General features: G+C 36.9%; 1 protein-coding gene across 1 annotated transcript; it reads left to right on the forward strand.

The window, feature by feature from the left end:
* Nucleotides 1-16,997: 16,997 nt before the first annotated feature.
* LOC116756610 (heat shock cognate 71 kDa protein-like) lies at nt 16,998-18,887 on the forward strand. Its single transcript, XM_032637328.1, is given in 2 exon segments — nt 16,998-18,622; nt 18,624-18,887. Coding segments are annotated over 2 exon segments (1,824 nt in total). The 3' UTR covers nt 18,823-18,887.
* Nucleotides 18,888-19,110: the final 223 nt, after the last annotated feature.

Genomic DNA, 19,110 nt, shown 5'->3' on the forward strand with positions numbered 1-19,110 from the left:
AGCAAAACAACATCTGAAATATTTCATTTTAAGTCTTAGGAATAACTATTCCTGTAAGGAACAAATGGTGAACACGTGGGAGAATTAATTCGATTAACCAATGTGCTTCTACATAGAAACAAATCTAATGCGAAATCGGCAAAATAACACAGAATGAAATGAGTGCATTCATTTTTAGGTAACCAATATTTATTCTAAGTTTTGTTGTTTTAAAGTTTGTATTTACACTGGAAATAAATATAATGAACAATTGCATAGGTTGGATAGCATTTAAATATAAATCATCTAATTAGCTAGTCACTTGAAAGCAAAAACAGAAATTTGAATCTGTTGTTTAATTGCCACATTTTAAGAACACATTTTAGCCAGTTGCATCAAAAAAGAAATAATAATGTGAGTGCATGACAGTATCTCATAGTAAGGAGCAGGCTCTGGTGTCTATTTATTTCATATACAACGGACACTGACAAGAGTTTCGGGAAAATGAGTGAGGCTCGCAGAAAAGCTAGCATAGAGATGTGAAGACAGGTCAATTCTAACACTATCTCCTGGGAAGAAGACAGACTTTCTTAAAGATATATGTGCCTCAGAATTATATGGTTTTAAATAGTCATCTTTGGACCAAATTCCATTTCCAGCCACATGCATTCACAGGAGGGTAAACACACTGGCTTATTAAGGGCTCATCTGTTATATCAACCACTACTGAGTCGATATCCTAGCCACCCCTGAAACAAGGTCTTCCTTACACATGATGGGAGAAGGTTCCAATGCCTGAAATTCTTTCTTTGCAGTTTCCTTTTGTATTAAACATTGCTTTTTCCACATCCAAAATAAAGAAGTGTCAGCAAAAAAAAAAAAAAAAAAAAAAAAAAAATATATATATATATATATATATATATCAAGTCTCTAATATTTTAAGATATACAAATATTAGAACAGGTTTTTTTCCCTCTAGGCACCTATATGTGGTAATGGGGATGAGAAAGAAGAAAATGGAAATAAATTGTGAGAAAAATGAGAGATTCCAAAAATAAAATCTAACTGACTTGTATCTTTCCCTGTTTTCTTTTTCATAGAAGGTTGTTTATGCTCCACTGGTCAGGCTAACATCACTGGGGGAATTACTTTCTATTGTGCCATATACCTGATGTAGAAGAGCATGAAATGATATGGAAAATGTTTCTGATATGATGGTAAGTGGGGAAAAAATAAGCAACAAGAATACAAGACAATTATACAACCCAAAAGCTAAAGGCCTTGCAGTGGCTCACAAAGCCCTCCCCTGCCCCTCCCCCACCAGCTCTCTCTCTTCATCCCCTACCATTCTCCACATTGGTCCCTGCACTCCAGCCACGCTGGCCTCCATTCCTGCTCTCCCTAGGGCCTCAGCCTGGCTCTGGCCCCTGTCTGGACATCCACAAGGCTAACCACTTCACCTCCTTTAAGTCTTTGTTCCAGTGTCGCCTTTTCAAGGAGACCTACTCAGTTTATACTAGTATTTATCATGGCAATGCACCTCCCCCTGCCCTGGCACTCCTGACACCCCCCATATCTTCTCTATTTTTTAACCAAAGTATTTATCACTTTCTAACAGTAATATAACGTCCTTTTTTTTTTTTTATCATCTGTCTTCAATCCCCTGGAATTTAATCTTCAAGAAAGCAGAGATTTTTTTTGGTCTGCTATATCTTAAGCTCCTAAAATAATGTTGGCACTTAATAAATATTTGGTGAATGAATGAATAAACAGTTTTGTCGCTATGTTTACTACTATGTCAAAAAGGGGTGGGGTAGGGAGGGTGGGAGGGAGGGAGACGCAAGAGGGAAGAGATATGGGAACATATGTATATGTATAACTGATTCACTTTGTTATAAAGCAGAGACTAACACACCATTGTAAAGCAATTATACTCCAATAAAGATGTAAAAAAAAAAAAAAACAACAACATGTGTGCCAAAACCTAACCACCAGAGACATTGTGAAGTTGAATACATGGTTATAGTATTAAAATTATATTGATTTTGTCTCCTAACACACATTTCAAAAAAAAAAAATTTTATAGACAGACTGTCAAGGCTTCAAAAGGATAATAGAAAACCTAAAATTTGATTGTTGAGGTGACAAGATTGTGAACAAATGCTGTCCTTTTATTTGGTGTTTAATTATAATTTCTAAAATATCTGTATAATAAGAAATAAAAATAAGTGAAAGTTTGGAGAGAGAGTTTTTCTTCCCGTTCATGCAAAGCAGGAATATTATAAACAGGACAGCAAAATCAGTTACGTACTCTGAAATAGTGAGATGGCCCAGTTCACACTAGTGAATATTAAATGTATTTACCTCCCTTTGAGCAGATTTCAGCCTGCATCAACCGAAGCATATGGCATAGAGGGCTTCATGCATGAGAACACATATATTCTCTTAGAAATACATTTTAACTCTAAATTTCTACAATGATTTGTTACCCCAAATATGTGTCTAGAAAGAAAGTCTATACAAAGTATTGCTTTATTTCCAAAAATGCTCCTTTATCTATTTCAATGAGCAGTATTATCTGAGATGTCTTTTTTTCAATTAATACTAGATGGTGAATAAATCACAGGCAACTCATTAAAATGATGCTAAGTATTACAGCCTTAACACTTAAAGGATAAGCTAACATTTCTCACTTCTCTCTAATTCATGGTAATGAGTTTTATAGCATATTGATTGTGGGTTACTGTATGAGATAAGCAATTTATCAATGTACTTCATGAAAAAAAAAGCAATTCAAAGTTCCAGCATCATTTCTGACACTCCTTCACTCCTCCTTCTCATTCCATACAACAGCATGCTAACTGTCAAAAGCATTGTATAGAAAAAGTTTTATTTACCCTAATTTTAAAATGATGGTTAGACTAACAATTGTCCTTACCAAATAATAGAACAAGAACAAAAACATCATTTACTTCACTGTGAATTTCTGAAATAGTTTTTTTTTTTTTTTTTTTTGCGATACGCGGGCCTCTCACTGTTGTGGCCTCTCCCCTTGCAGAGCACAGGCTCCGGATGCGCAGGCTCAGCAGCCATGGCTCACGGGCCCAGCCACTCCGCGGCACGTGGGATCTTCCCGGACTGGGGCACGAACCTGTGTCCCCTGCATCGGCAGGCGGACTCTCAACCACTGCGCCACCAGGGAAGCCCCTGAAATAGTTTTTGAAACAAACAAAATTGTTTTATGTTCATGATTTCACCTACTTGCATACAGATTTATCATGAAAAGAAAGGGAATTCAGAATTAAAAAAAAAAAGTAGAAAAAGCTTTCTTAAATAATACTCCAATTGGGCCATTAAGGTACTATTTTATGTCAATGAAAATATTTACTGGAAAAAATAAATATGTCACACACAACTCACATTATACTTAAAAGAAAATGAAAAGCAAAAGATATATCTAGATAGTAGCCCTCAAACAGTGTCACTTACATAGCAAACATTCAAAAAATATTTGAGGAAATAAAAAAATTTGTTCTTATTTTGCTTGAATGTAGGGTGACAATTTTTTTTTGAAGTTAGATTCACTGAGGTATAATTTACATACAACATTCACCTTTTTTAGTGTATAGATCTATGAGTTTTGACAAATGTATAAACTCATGTAACTGCCACAACCATCAAGATATATATAAAGTTTCATCCCTACTAAAAGTTATTTCAGGCCCCTTTGTAGTCAGTTTCTACCCCAAGCCCCAGCCCAGCCCCTGGCAACCACTGATTGGTTTTTCATCAACATAGCTTTGCCTTTTGATTAAATTTGAAATGTTGAATTAGGCTTGCATTCTTGGGGCAAATCTCACTTGATCCTGTCACCTAAAAAAAAAAAGTGTATATATATATATATATATATATATTCATTAAGGCTAGTCTATAGTTTTCTTGTACTCTAACTGGTTTTGATATCAGGGTAATACTGGCCTCATAAAACAGAATGTTCTTGTAACTTCTATTTCTTTGAAAAGTTTTGTAGAATTGTCGTAATTTTTTCCTTAAATGTATGATAGAAATTATAAGTGAGAACATCTAGGTGTGGAGTCTTATTATTTAGAAACTTCTTAAGTACAAATTTAATTTCTTTAATAGATGTCAGACTAATCAGATTATTTGTTTCTTCTTCAGTGTGCTTTGGTAGTTTGTGTCTTGCAAGGGATTTGTTCATTTCTTTTAAGCTGTCAAATTTAAGGACATAAAACTGATAGCCTGTTATTATCCTTATAATATCTATAGGTTCTACAGTGATGTTCCTTACTCATTGCAGGTGTTGGTTATTTGTGTCTTCTCTCTTTTGTTCCTGATCAGGCTGGCTTGAGTTTTATCATTTTTATTGATCTGTCAAAAAAACACCCAGTTTTTAATTTCATTCTACTGTTTTTATGCTTCAGATTAAATGTAATTTTCTCCCCTTTTTCCTTAGGTTTAATTTGCTCTTCTTTTCATAATTTCTTAAGGTAGAAACCTAGATAATAGATTTAAGACCGTCCCTCTTTCCTAATGTTAGCATTTGATGTCTAGATTTTTCTCTAAGCACTACTTAAGCAACATCCCACAACATTTGATGTGATGTTTTGATTTTTATTCAATTCAAAGTATTTTGTGATTTCCCTTGTGACTTCTTTGCCTCATGAATTGTTTAAAACAGTGTATTATCTAATTTCTAGACGTTAGGATATTTTGCAAATGTCTTTATTGATTTCTAGTTGACTTCTGTTATGGATAACACGTTATATGATTTCAATTCTTTTTAAATTGTTAATATTTGATTTATGTATCGAATATGGTGAATGTTCCATGAGTACTTGAAACAAATGTGTACTCTGCTAATGTTATTGCTAAGCATTTTATAAATGTTAATTAGATGAAGTTAGGTGATAGTGTTTTTCAAATCTTCTGTACCTTTACGGTATTTTTGTCTACTTTTCTATTGACTTTTGACAGAGAAGCAGTGAAGTCTCCAAAACTAATTGTGGATTTGTCTATTTCTCCTTTTCATTCTATCAGTTTTTGCTTCATGTAATTTGAGGTTTTGTTGTTAAATGCATACACATTTAGGAATGCTATGCCTTATTATTTAATTGCACCCTTTATCATGATGTAATGTCCTTCTTTTGTTCCTGGTAGTATTCCTTGATCTGAAGTCTATTTTGTCTGATATTAATATAGTCACTCCAGCTTTCTTTTGATTAGTGTTGGCACAGCATACAATTTTGCATTCTTTTGCTTTTAATCTACATATCTCTTTATATTTAAATGGTTTCATCTAGACAGAATAAAGTTGGGTCTTGCTTTTTATCTACTATAAATTGTATGTGCCACCTCCCACCCTCTAATTCTTATGTTGAAATACTAACCCTCAATGTGACGGTATTAGGAGGCAGGGCCTTAGGTGATTAGGTCATGAGGGCAGAGCCCTCTTGAATAAGATTAGTGCCCTCATAAAAGAGACCCCAGAGAGCTCACTCACCCCTTCTGCCATGTGAGGACATAGTGAGAAGACAACTGTCTAGGAACCAGGAAGCGGGCTCTCACCAGACACTAAATCTGCCAGTGCCTTGATCTTGAACTCCCAGTCTCCAGAACGGTGAGAAATAAATTTCTATTTTATAGAAGCCACCTGGTCTATGGTACTTTGTTATAGCAGCCTGAACAGACTAAGACATTATCCAATCTGACAGTCTCTGCCTTTTAACTGGTATATTTAAGCCATTTTTTAAAAGACTAAATACTGATACAGTTTAATTAAAATCTACCATCTTGCTATTTGTTTTCCATTTGTTCCATCTGTTCTTTGTTCTTCCTTGTCTCTTTTTCATGGCTTACTTTTGATTAATTTACACAATTCTATTTTATCTCCATGATTAGCTTATTATATATACCTCTTTTAAAAAATGTAGTGGTTGCCCCTGGGCTTTCAATGTACATCATTAATTAATAACAGTGTACTCCAAGTGTTATGCTGCCTTACTTAGAGTGTAATTCTTAAAACAGCATACTGCCAATGATGTCATCCATGATACATTTATATATGCCATAAACCCTAATGCATAACTACTAGTTTTTCTTTAGACATTCAATTATTTTCTGGAGCAAATACAAGTGAGGAAAAATGTTTTTTATATTTACCTGCACTTTAACTGCTCCTAGAATTCCTCATTTACACTTATTTGTATAGATCCATGTTTCTGTCCAGTATCATATTCCTTTTGCTTAAAGACCTGTGGACTGTTGGTTTTTTTTTTTTTTAATTTCCTGTGGTGTAGGTCTGCTGATATTAAATTCTCTTATTTTCATTCATTCATTTACTCATTCTTTAGTCTCAAAAATTCGATTTCATTTTTGGAAGGTATTTCTAGAATTTCTATTTGACTATTTCTTATAGCTAACATCTTTTTTGTTAAATTCCATATCTGTTAAGGCCTGTTGACTATTTTTTCCACTATAATAATAATTTATTATTTATAAATGATAGTATTTAAAATTCCCTGTTTGATATTTCCAATGATTGAGTCACTTCTGAGTCTGGTTCTGTTACTTGCTTTGTCTCTTGACAGTGGGTTCTTTTTTCTTGCTTGTGTCTCATAGTTTTTTTTTTTGAATGCCAGTCATTGTGTGTAACATAAGCAGGAACTGAGTCACATAATATTTATGCCTGGGAATGGGTATGCCTCTTCTGTTAGACCAGTAGTGTGGGAGATTGTATCACTTTATGCAGTCTCTGAGCTGGTTTGATTTTTACTGCTGCTACTGTCCCCTTCAGAGTTATCTCGTGTTAATCTTGGGAGCTGTGCAGCCAGAGGTTTTTCCTCAATGTTCTTGTCCCACCTTCAGCTCTCAGCCTTCCCTTTGTGCTTGTATCTCAATTTTCTTAGCTCTTTCTCAGGGACAGATATGTGTTGCTTGTTATTTGGTACTTTCTAACTTTATGACAACAGTGGTAGGGGAATTCTCTGTTGTCCAGCTCCAGCTTCATTCTTAAGCAGGGCTGTCCCTGGCCTTAGAATTGGAGGGTTGTCAATGATACTGCCCCTTACCATGTTTTCTTTTCTTATTTCATAAATAAACTTCTATCTGGGGGGCCTTAAAAAATAATTCATCATAATGATTCCCTGTTTTGCCAGACAACTGAGTCCTTTCACAGGTCTGATAGTTTTCTTATGATTTGAAAGAGAGCTCTATCTTTGTACTATTTGTGATATTTTCTCCCCACACCCTAAGAATCCTATTTTCTAAGATCTCCTCATATCACAAGACTTGTGGTCTATAAACCACATAACCCCCAGCCTCATGTACCTATAGGGAGTTGAAGGCTGGAGTCTAGAACAGGCCCACAGATTTTTTTTTTTGCTTACAGCCTTTTTTAATACATAAGGTTGGCCTATAACTGATTTTGTGCTACAGCAGCAGAGGTGAGTATTTGTAACAGAAGCCATATGGCCTACAAAGCCTAAATATTTGCTATCTGGTCCTTTATAGAAAGTTTGCTGACCCTGGTCTTGAAATTGTAGAGTATAGAAATTGCAGGAATTGTAGGCCCCAGGGTCTAGAAAGGTAGAGACTGGGTCTGAAGTGGCAATTAGGAGGTACCTAACCCAGAGGGCAACATGGAATAACTCTGCTCCACGTTCTTCTTGGACTTATTTTTTTGAAATGATACTTTTCCCACTCATTCACTCATTTGTTTTACGGCATGGTTCCCACCACCTCAATTACAACTACCTGGGAGTTCATTCATATCGTTCTTAAAACGTGGTTTTGAACTTAATAGATCTAGTTATATACTTCATTCAAATATATGTAATAGTTTAAAATTCCTGCCAATACTTTTCTTGTATAGTTACTTTATTAAAATTCAGAAGCCTGGGTATAATCTGATCAAAATTTCCAGTTTAGAAATAATGTCGCAAATTTTTCCCTATACATGTTGGAAAGGAAGCAGGCAAGCAGAGTTCTCATTCATGCCTAACCCCCTCCTGCCAATTTATTTCAATCTGCTTTTCAGACAACTGGCAGGAATGTCTTGCCTATGAATATTCTTCTAATGAATCAATGTCCAACAAAAACATCAACAGACTTAGGTTACAAATAATGACCTCCTTTAACAGGCAGACATTAACACTACTTTTAAAAAACTGGATTGGAAATATCTACTGTAATCCCATTTTTCTTTCATCATTTAAAAAGAATTCAGGGTTTTAGCCAAAGCAGGTTTTCAAGCGTAACTTATATTTACATTCCTCTTAGTTCTACACTTTGCGCAATAGCGTGTAAAAATTGCTTCAAGTAACAGCTTCTCTGAGGTGAAAACTTATTTATTCCTTGATAACTTACAGATATGTTGTATGCATATCTACATACACATATGTGTAAATATATATGTATATGTCTACATTTTATATGCATATAAACTTTGTCTATCACTTTATAGTTTTAAAAATCATGACTTCATGCTTCAAATATAGACCAAACAAAAAAAAATTTAAGAATCATCTTGTAATTTATACTTAGTTTATATTTTATATATGAGTTTGTATTACTCTCCCCATATTCTAAAGTTTGGCTCTCCTGAATGTCTTCACTTTTCTATAAGTATATCAATCCCCATCTCCCTTCTTTCACACACCCATCCAAGGGTGGAACAGTGGAGATAATAAGCATTTTAATTTTATCTCTATCTGTAGATTTTACATAGGAGTGTAATATTATATAATGTGCTCCCATAGAGCGGTCCTATACTCACTCCAGCTCAGAAGGAGAAACTAAAATCAGTGTCAGGTTTCAAAAGCCAAAGATAGGAATTTAGAAGTCGGTTTGCAAAATTGAGAATAGCAACATTTAAGGCCAGAGTCAAAAGAAATATATGAGGAAAACACATAATCATGAAACCTTAGAACAAGAGTTAAAATACTAATTTTTACAGTAATTTCAGAATAGGTTTGATGTTTACATTGTTTTATTACCGTGTGATAGGCAGAAAATTCCCCTTCCCTCCAATTAGAACAGATGCCTGGAAACTGTGAATATGTTACCTTACATGGCAAAAGGGACTTCGTAGATGTAATTTAGTTAAGGAACTTGAGACGGCAAGATTTTCCTGGTTATCCTTGTGGGCCCAATCTAATCACAAGTGTCCTTAAAAAGAGGGAGGCATAAGAAGAGAGTTAGAGGGAGATGTGACTATAAAAGAATGGTCCAAACAATGCAACGTTGCTGGCTTTAAAGATGGAGGAAGGAGACCATCAGATAAAGAATGTTGACAGCCTCTAAAAGCTGGAAAAGGCAAGGAAACAACTTCCCCTAGAGTCTTCTGAAAGGAATGCAGCACTGCTGACACCTTGATATTAGCCCAAAGAGACATGTGTCAGACCTTTAACCTGCAGAATTGTAAAAAAAATAAATTTGTGTTGTTTAAGCTACTAAGTTTGTGTTGATTTGTTACTGCAGTAGAAAAATCAATGCATTATAGTTATCACAACATTTATGTTTCACTGGTTTTGTTGTACATTAATAATTTTCTTAATTTTACTAGCTCCCTGTTCCTGTGTTTTCTATTTTGATTAAAATCTTAGCCTAAAGAACTGATTGAGAGTTTTTGTTTTTTCTTTTTCTTTTTAGGAACGGCCCTTTTGTGTGATTTTTCTAGATCCTTCCATATATGAGAATAACTTCCAGTTACCCCTGTTCATAAACAGCAACTTGACAGTTCAAGTCACAATCATTTATTTCTTTCACCCTCTAGATTGTTACTAATGATCTTTCCCCTCTCTCTTTCTCTCTGCTAGACTATCCTTTTTTGTTTGTTTGTTTTTGGTAGGAAATCTTTGTTTCCTGTCTATAACTTTTCTAATTCTTTTGCCTTGAAGACATAAATCTTTTTTAAGGAAAACTTTCTTCTTATTATTTATTGTTGTTTTCTCTATCTGCTCAGTTCTTTACTCCTTAGATTCCTATTTTGTATGTTACATCCCTCAGATCTGTTCTTTGGGTCTCTTGTCTTTTCTCTCATTATTTTACTTCTTTTCCTAAATTTTGGGAGAATTCTTACACTTATTTTCTATAGTATTGGTTTAATTTTATCTAACCTAATGTGTCCTGCCTCCATTGTGTTTTCATTTAGCGATCTGTTTTCATTTACAATCTCCCAAGACTGAACCAACAAAAAATAGAAAATATGAATAGATCAATTACCAGTACTGAAATTGAATAAGTAATTAAAAAACTCCCAACAAGCAAAAGTCCAGGACCAGATGGCTTCACAGGTGAATTGTACCAAAAATTTAGAGAAGAGTTAACACCTACCATAAAACTATCCTAAAAAAATTGCAGAGGAAGGAACACTTGCAAACTCATTCGATGAGGCCACTATCACCCTGATACCAAAGCCAGATGAAGATACCACAGAAAAAGAAAATTACAGGCATATATCACTGATGAACACAGACACAAAAATCCTCAACAAAATACTAGCAAACTGACTCCAACAGTACATTAAAAAAAAAATCATACACCATGATCAAGTGGGATTTATCCCGGGCATGCAAGGATTTTTCAATATCCACAAATCAATCAATGTGATACACCATATTAACAAACTGAAGACGACCATATGATCATCCCAATAGATGCAGGAAAAGGTTTTCATAAAATTCAATATCAATTTATGATAAAAACTCTTCAGAAAGTGGGTATAGAGGGAACATACTTCAACATAATAAAGGCCATATATATGAACCCACAACTAACATCATACTCAATGGTGAAAAGCTGAAAGCATTTCCTCCAAGATCAGGAACGAGACAAGGATGCCCACTCTCACCACTTTTATTCGACATAGTTTTGGAAGTCCTAGCCATAGCAATCAGAGAAGAAAAAGAAATAAAGGGAATCCAAGTTGGAAAAGAAGTAAAACTGTCACTGTTTGCAGATGACATATTACTACTATACATAGAAAATCCTAAAGACTACAAGAAAACCATTAGAGCCCATCAATGAATTTGGTAAAGCTGCAGTATAAAAAATTAATATACAGAAATCTGTTGCATTTCTATACACAAACAATGAAATATCAGAAAGAGAAATTAAGGAAACAATCCCATTTACCACTGCATCAAAAAAGAATGAAATACCTAGGAATAAACCTACCTAAGGAGGCAAAAGAACTGTACTCCAAAAATTATAAGACGCTGATGAAAGAAATCGAAGATGACGCAAACAGATGGAGAGATGTACCATGTTCTTGGATTGGAAGAATCAATATTGTTAAAATGACTATACTACCCAAGGCAATCTACAAAGTCAATGCAATCCCTATCAAATTACCAACGGCATTTTTCACAGAACTAGAACAAAAATATTTTAATTCCTATGGAAGCAATCTTTTTATTTCTTTTAAACTACATTCAGGCCTTTCAGATCTTAGATTAGTCTCATTTCATGTTTGCTTCCTCTAACTTTATAAACGTAGTATCCTTTAAAGAACATGAGTTAGAGATTTTTCAAACTTCTGTATTCTTCATTCTCTTGTTTGCTCTGATTTCTCAGGGTGGATACCTACCGTCTCTTAAATTCATCAATGTTTCTCTGTTTTCTCACCCTAAATTCAAATCCTAACTCAGTTTCTCTCTAGATAAACAAGCTTGGGCAAGTTAGTAAGTCTCTCTAAGCTCAGAGTCCTCATTTATAAAATATTCCTAATAATGGCACATACTATAAAGAGTATGATTATGATAATTAAAAATAAATGATTTATTAAATTCAGTTATAATTAACTGATTTAATACCAGAAAGAGCTTAGCACAGTGTCATGCACATGGTAATTGCTTAATGAATGGTAGTTGCCATTATAATCATTGTTCTCATCACCATCATAATCAACATCATTACAATTAGTACAGAGGAAGTTCCATTATTGTCTAGGCAGGAGCTGAGACTGGTTTCGTAAGAGTGCTTGGATTCCTACTCTAACCTGACAGGTCTAGATAAAAGAAGAAAAAGAAAATTCAGAACTGCTATAGTGTTACTTTGCTATTTCAGAATCTCCCTTCTCTGGGACAGTCTGGAAGGCACCTGAGGCTGAGGCAGCAGCAGCAGCAAACTTTACTTTTGGTTGAAGGTGTCTTTCTCTTCTTAGATATGGCAGCCAGACATGGAATATTCTGCTCCTACCCTCATTTCTCCTATATGCTAAACCTTGTCCACTTCCTCTTAATGCAAGGTGACCGTGGCCAAATGCTAGCTCTCTGCCTGACTTGGTAGTCCACATCAAGCGTGTTTGTATGGGGGGTGGACGAGTGAGCATCACCAAGGCTTCCCCAGCTTCCCACAGCAATATGGGAGTTTGCCTCCAGCCTTTGCCCCTACGAATTAGGGATGACCGTGGGCACTGGGGTGGGGGGGGATAGGAGGATGTTGGAATCTCTTACTTACATCATGACTTCATAGGTGGGGATTTACAAACTGTCCTTCCCTTTCTTAGCTACATTATGTCTGTACTTACCTTGCAGAAATTGCTCAAAGTTTCTGGGCATGAATATCTCTTTCTCCTAATTTCCACTTGATAAGGCTTTCCCCATCCTAATATTCTACTTTCCATTTCACTAGTCAACTGGGAGGGAGGGTGCTAGATATGGATGCTCATATTAATGTTACAGAAAATCAGCTATTACTCTTGAAATAAGTTTTCTTTGTTGAGCTCAGCTTATACTCAATAAAGGGTTTACTGTTTAAAAATCATAATAAGCCAAATTTTTTTCTAATGCTTGCTTTCACATTATGACAAAGCTGTAAATGTGAATCTTTTCTCATTTTTTTAAAGTTCTCAAATCTTATTTCTACTGCTTTAGAATCTATTTAAGGTCCAGTAGTTTCTAAAAATACTTTGCTTTATTAACCTAAAATGATCTAGCATTACTCTATTACAATAGCAATAAAAACTAAGCCAGGTTTTTATATCTATTGAATTTTTTGTATTTTCAGCTATAGCCCAATCCCCCTGTAAAGCTGTTCATCACATTCAATAGGTAGTTATATATAGTGGAAATGGAGTCCCTCGATGATATAAAGCAATCTAAAAGGCATAAAAAATATTTTCAAGGAGCTCTCTTTCCAATTGAGGTTAAACAGATGTTGAATATGTTTTCTGGTTTAATCACTGTCAATACAGTGTGTTCAACTTTTTCCCATCTAGCTAAGAATGAAATTATCAGACTTTCAAATTTTCCCTTTTAAATCATTGGAGGTAACTGTTTTGTGATATGGAATTTTTATTTTAGATTATACATTGGTTTGCAAGATTTAATCAATTTTTTACATCTCTTAGTTCACTTTTTATGAATTTCCACTTAAACCGAAAGGATTAAAATGAGCTTTATTGCCAATTCCTTGTTAAAATCAATTATGTTTAGACTATCTAGAACAACACTATAAAACCATTTACAATTGCAAATACAAAGGCAATAACAGCTTATGGAAGGGTTGGGGTGGGTCCTATTTGAGGCTCTAACAATAGTTGGGGGAAATCTCTAAGATTCACTTTAAAAAATTACAAAAAGTTATTTTCTGAGTTCTCCTGGAAAGACAGCATTTATGAGTGGTGGAAAGAGAGTAGGCATTCACCCAAGGATTAGGATTTAAGGCTTCCTGAAAGGAATTACCTCATTCGTACTGTAAAAATATCTCTTCTCCTGACCTGCAAAGGAATATCTAAATTCTAGCATTAGTTATTTACTTATTTGACCTGTGGGCAGATCTTTATGTCCCTCGCTCCCTCCCTTCCCATCTGTTTCCTTGTAGATAGATATAATCTGGAAGAGCAGATAGTGTTTAGCAAAGGCATTAGATATACTGAATAAAAACCTATTGAATTGGATTATTTTGTTTTGTGTTCCTCTCTTAAAATACTCTTGGGAGAGTTGAGATGTTAAGTCTCTGTCACGGTGGTTACCAAAATTTACTGGACATAAAAATCATCTTGGATGCCTTTTAAAATGCAGATATCCAGCCCTGCCCCTTGAGATTTTGATGCAGGTAATCCTTGGTCCACATTGACTGAAACTTCTTTGCAACATCTTAGTATGAACGTGGTTTATTACTTTCCTCTGGGAAAAGTTGAGAGTTCCTGAATGGAACCAAGAAAGAACAGCGTAGATGAGAACGTGAGTTTAACCATTGCCTTTTCCTCCCAGTCTCATTATTCAGAGACGTGGCTAAGAGAGTAAATTTTAGAGTAGATGTGAAAGCGTCTTTCTTTTACTTCTGTGATTAAGCACATGGTGACCAACCACATAGCTTAGTAAGGTGGCCTTCTTCACTCCTCATACTCACTCCTTATACCCAAATAGTCAGCGAGTTGTCTGGTTTCCCTTACTCAGTGATGCTATAGTCTTTTCCTTATCTCCATGCCACCACAACTGTTTTTGTTTCTAGTCGTGGCATTGCTGCTAGACTATTGCAACGGAGTAGCCTGCTTGTGGTCTTGCCCTACTCTTCATCCCCAGTCCTCTCTGATGCATCAAACTGCTGATGAATCAGATTTCAAGAAAGCAGATCTGATTAGCTCATTCTTCTGCTGTGAGTCCTTATAAAGATCTTCTCTAATTTCAGGATAAAATTTAAATGTCTGAGCCATCTGTGATGGAATACCTGCCTACTGATCCACTTCTCCACTGACCTCCAGCCACACTGAACTATGTCCACATCCCTGGACAAAACTCATTTCTCCACATCCACAGACCTTGGCTTTCTGCCCTTCTCTTTGCTTGGAGCACCAAACACTCACCAAAGAACACTGACTAATATCTACTCATTCTCTAGAATCATAATCTGGCCATGACGGGGATCAGAGCAGGCCACCCCCAATATGCCACTTGGTGTACTGATTAGTTTAAATTAAAGTTACTTAAGAAACAGCCAATGCAAGAAGGATACTCTGACCCTCCTTTGCCCCCCTGAAAGGAGAAAATAAATCTCCCATGTGAAAGGTAACTTCCCTGTACCAGGAGGTACAGAGACATCCTTATCACCAGAGATGGGGAATTCAAATCTGAGAAGGCTGTATAAACAAACCTTGTTTCTTGCAATCCCAAACTTATTTTTCTTGTCAATTCCTCACAAATTTATTGTTTCTTGGTATAAAAGGTACCTGCTTTAGTCATTACTTTGAGTCATATACCTATAAGGCCTTTATACATAAGAAATTAATTTTTTCTCCTGTTAATATGCCTTGTGTCAATTTAATTATTAGACTAGCCAAAAGAACCAAGAAGCAAAGGGGGAAATTTTCCCTTCCCCAATAGCCTCTAGATTAATACATCAAGGAAATTTCTACGTGAATTAAAAACTATGAACTTAATTCTCAAACCTTCATATGATTCTGTAATCAGAACAGCAAAGAAGTGTTGCTGCCTTTGGAAAATTTTTAGTGACTACACAAAATATTAACTCTAAGTCATAGAATTACAAATTATTATTTCTCCTTTATGATATTCTGTATGTTCTAAGTTCTATGGTCTAGATATTTACTAATTTTATGAAAAAGTAATTATAATTTTTTGATGAATGACTAACAGCACAAGAATCTGTCATTTCTATGTCACTTCTTTCATGGGGTTGCAAGTTCATCATACATATTCACTCATTTGTAATTTGACAGGCTTCTCAGCTAGGTTGGGAACTGACTTATTCTCACTTCATAGGCATAAAGAGTAACTTGATAATAATATATCAGGGAACCCATGGCAGAGTGGTCCTAGGAATGTTTGCCCATCATCCTCTCAGCAAACCACTGGCAAAGTTTCTAGAAACTCAATCAGTTATCAAGTTACTACCATTTATTAAGGAAGCCAAGTGGTACCAGTCTCTGGATCAGGATATCCAGGGGTAAAGAGGCCTTTTCAAACTGCAGACATAGTCCCTGCCCATCCACCCTTATCCTCCCACATCACTTAGCAGAGACACCACAGTTAAAACTACATAACCCATTTAAAGTGTTCTAGGCAGTCACAGTTCCTGATTACAAACAACAGAAACAATACTGGCTAAATTGAGCAGAAAAGGAACACGTTGGAAAGCTCTTGCATAGCTCACAGAACTCATCAAAAGTGTGAAGAACCAAACTCTGAAAAGAGAACACAGCAGATTCAGACTACAGCCATGATCTGCTTGGGCCACCAACTGTAAATTCTACAATAGCTGCTTCACTGCCCTCTACCTGCTCTCCACCACAGAGGGAGAAGCAAACTCTCTCAGTGTCTGAGTGCCTTCAGGAGTCTAAATGCCCTGAAGTTGTGGACAGTGGGTGAGCTGAGTTCATATGCTCACCACCTCTGTGAACAGGGAGCTGGGGATTCTCCTGAAACAGGAAATGAGTTCCAGCGCTAGGCAGAATTAAAAGACAACAATGCTTGCCACACAAAGTACCATGCTGAACCAACAAATGCAGGCGTACAAACTGACAAAATGTAGCCCAGAGCCCAGGGAAAATGATGGCTTGTGATAAGATCTTCCCTCTGGGGTTGATCATCTGCTTAGAGAAGAGATGGTGAAGATGCTTGTGAAACTGTCTCAAGGAGGAATAAGGAATAACAGAAAAGAAAACAAAAAGTAGGAAGGAATGAAGGAAATTTGAATGCCAAGAAATACAGAGAGGGAGATGTGATCAAGGATAGAATGTAAAGAGACCTGAGATGTAGGAAGAAAGATGCTGGAGGAAGGCATGTGAGGGCAAATGACCAAACAGAATGAACCACACACACACACACAAGTTGTAGATCCTTGCTTTCTACAGTCATAATATTATTAGGTTAATTAATGAAGATTCTAAGATCAGAGAATTAGTACTCCTCAGGATGTATTACGTAGGCACTCAATCATGCTTGTTAATATGGGGCAGGCTCATTGAATGCGGCAGCAGCTTTCCAGATTGCCATTTTCTCCTGCAGCAGACCTGGGCCTACGTTCCAGCAACCATGCCTAAGGGACCTGCAGTTGGCATTAATCTTGGCACCACCTATTCTTGTGTGGGTGCCTTCCAGCATGGAAAGGTGGAAATAATTGCCAATGATCAGGGGAACCAAACTACCCCAAGCTATGTCGCCTTTACTGATACCGAACGATTGATCGGTGATGCTGCAAAGAACCAAGTCACAATGAATCTCACCAACACGGTTTTTGATGTCAAACGCCTCACTGGACGAAGATTTGACGATGCTGTTGTCCAGTCTGATATGAAGCAGTGGCCCTTCATGGTGGTGAATGATGCAAGCAGGCCTGAGGTTCGAGTAGAATACAAGGGAGAGACAAAAAGTTTCTATCCAGAGGAGGTGTCATCCATGGTTTTGACCAAGATGAAGGAAATAGCAGAAGCCTACCTTGGGAAGACTGTTACCAATGCTGTTGTCACAGTACCCGCTTACTTTAATGATTCTCAACGTCAGGCTACCAGAGGTGCTGGAACTATCGCTGGGCTCAATGTACTTAGAATCATCAATAAGCCAACTGCTGCTGCTCTTGCCTACGGCTTAGACAAAAAGGTCGGAGCAGAAGGAAATGTGCTGATCTTTGATTTATGTGGTGACACTTTTGATGTGTCAATTCTCACTGTTGAGGATGGAATCTTTGAGATCCAATCTACAGATACCCACTTAGGTGGGGAAGACTTTGACAACGAAATGGTCAACCGTTTCACTGCAGAGTTCAAGCACAAGCAGGACATCAGTGAGAACAAGAGGGCTTTCCGTCGCCTTCATACTGCTTGTGAGCATGCTAGGTGCACTCTCTCTTCCAGCACCCAGGCCAGTACTGAGATTGATTCCCTCTGTGAAGGAGTTGACTTCTATACCTCAATTACCCGTGCCCGACTTGAAGAACTGAATGCTGACCTGTTCCGTGACACACTGGACCCTGTCGAGAAAGCCCTTCAGGATGCCAAGCTAGACAAGTGTCACATCCATGATATTGTACTGGTGGGTGGTTCAACCCACATCCCCAAGATTCTGAAACTTCTACAGCCTTCTACTGATGAGGCTGTTGCTTACGGTGCAGTCATTTTATCTGGAGACAAATATGAAAATGTTCAAGACTTGCTGCTGTTGGATGTCACTCCTCTTTCCCTTGGAATTGAAACTGCGGGTGGAGTCATGACTGTCCTCATCAAGCACAACACCACCATTCCCACCAAGCAGACGCAGATGCAGACCTTCACAACCTACTCTGACAACCAGCTCAGTGTACTCATTCAGATTTATGAAGGTGAGCGTGCCATGACCAAGGATAACAACTTGCTTTGCAAGTTTGAACTCACAGGCGTACCTCCTTCCCCCCATGGTGTTCCTCAGATTGAAGTCACTTTTGATAATGATGCCAATGGCATCCTCAATGTCTCTGCTGTGGGTAAGAGCACAGGAAAAGAGAACAAGATTACCATCATTAATGACAAGGGCCATTTGAGCAAGGAAGACATTGAACGCATGGTTCAGGAAGCAGAGAAGTACAAAACTGAAGATGAGAAGCAGCGGGGTAAGGTGTCTTCGAAGAATTCTCTTGAATCCTATGCTTTCAACGTGAAAGCTACTGTTGAGGATGAGAAACTTCAAGGATAAGAACCAGACTGCAGAGAAGGAAGAATCTGAACATCAGCAGAAGGAGCTGGAAAAAGTCTGCAACCCCATCATTACCAAGCTGTACCAGAGTGAAGGAGGCATGCTAGGAGGAATGCCTGGGGGCTTCCCTGGTGGTGGAGCTCCTCCATCTGGTGGCGCCTCCTCTGGGCCCACCATTGAAGAGGTTGATTAAGTCAGCCTAGCATAGGTTTAGCATTGTTCCACAAAACACTGAAGGACCCAAATTTGTAGCAAATTCCATGGCAGTTTTAAAGTTGAGCTGCTATAGCAAACTGGGCATTCTTGATACTTGAATATGGAATGTGCACACGGGGAAAGGAAATAACATTGCACTTTATAAGCACTGTATTATAAGTGGAAAATACAATGTCTTAAATAAAACTGTATTTAAAATTGGCACCATAAAAAAGGGGGCAATTCATAACTATTAGTTATGTAAACACGCCACCTGTTAAATAAT

Source organism: Phocoena sinus, chromosome 7 (genome assembly GCF_008692025.1).
Source record: "Phocoena sinus isolate mPhoSin1 chromosome 7, mPhoSin1.pri, whole genome shotgun sequence".
In the NCBI taxonomy this organism is placed as follows: Eukaryota; Metazoa; Chordata; class Mammalia; order Artiodactyla; family Phocoenidae; genus Phocoena; species Phocoena sinus.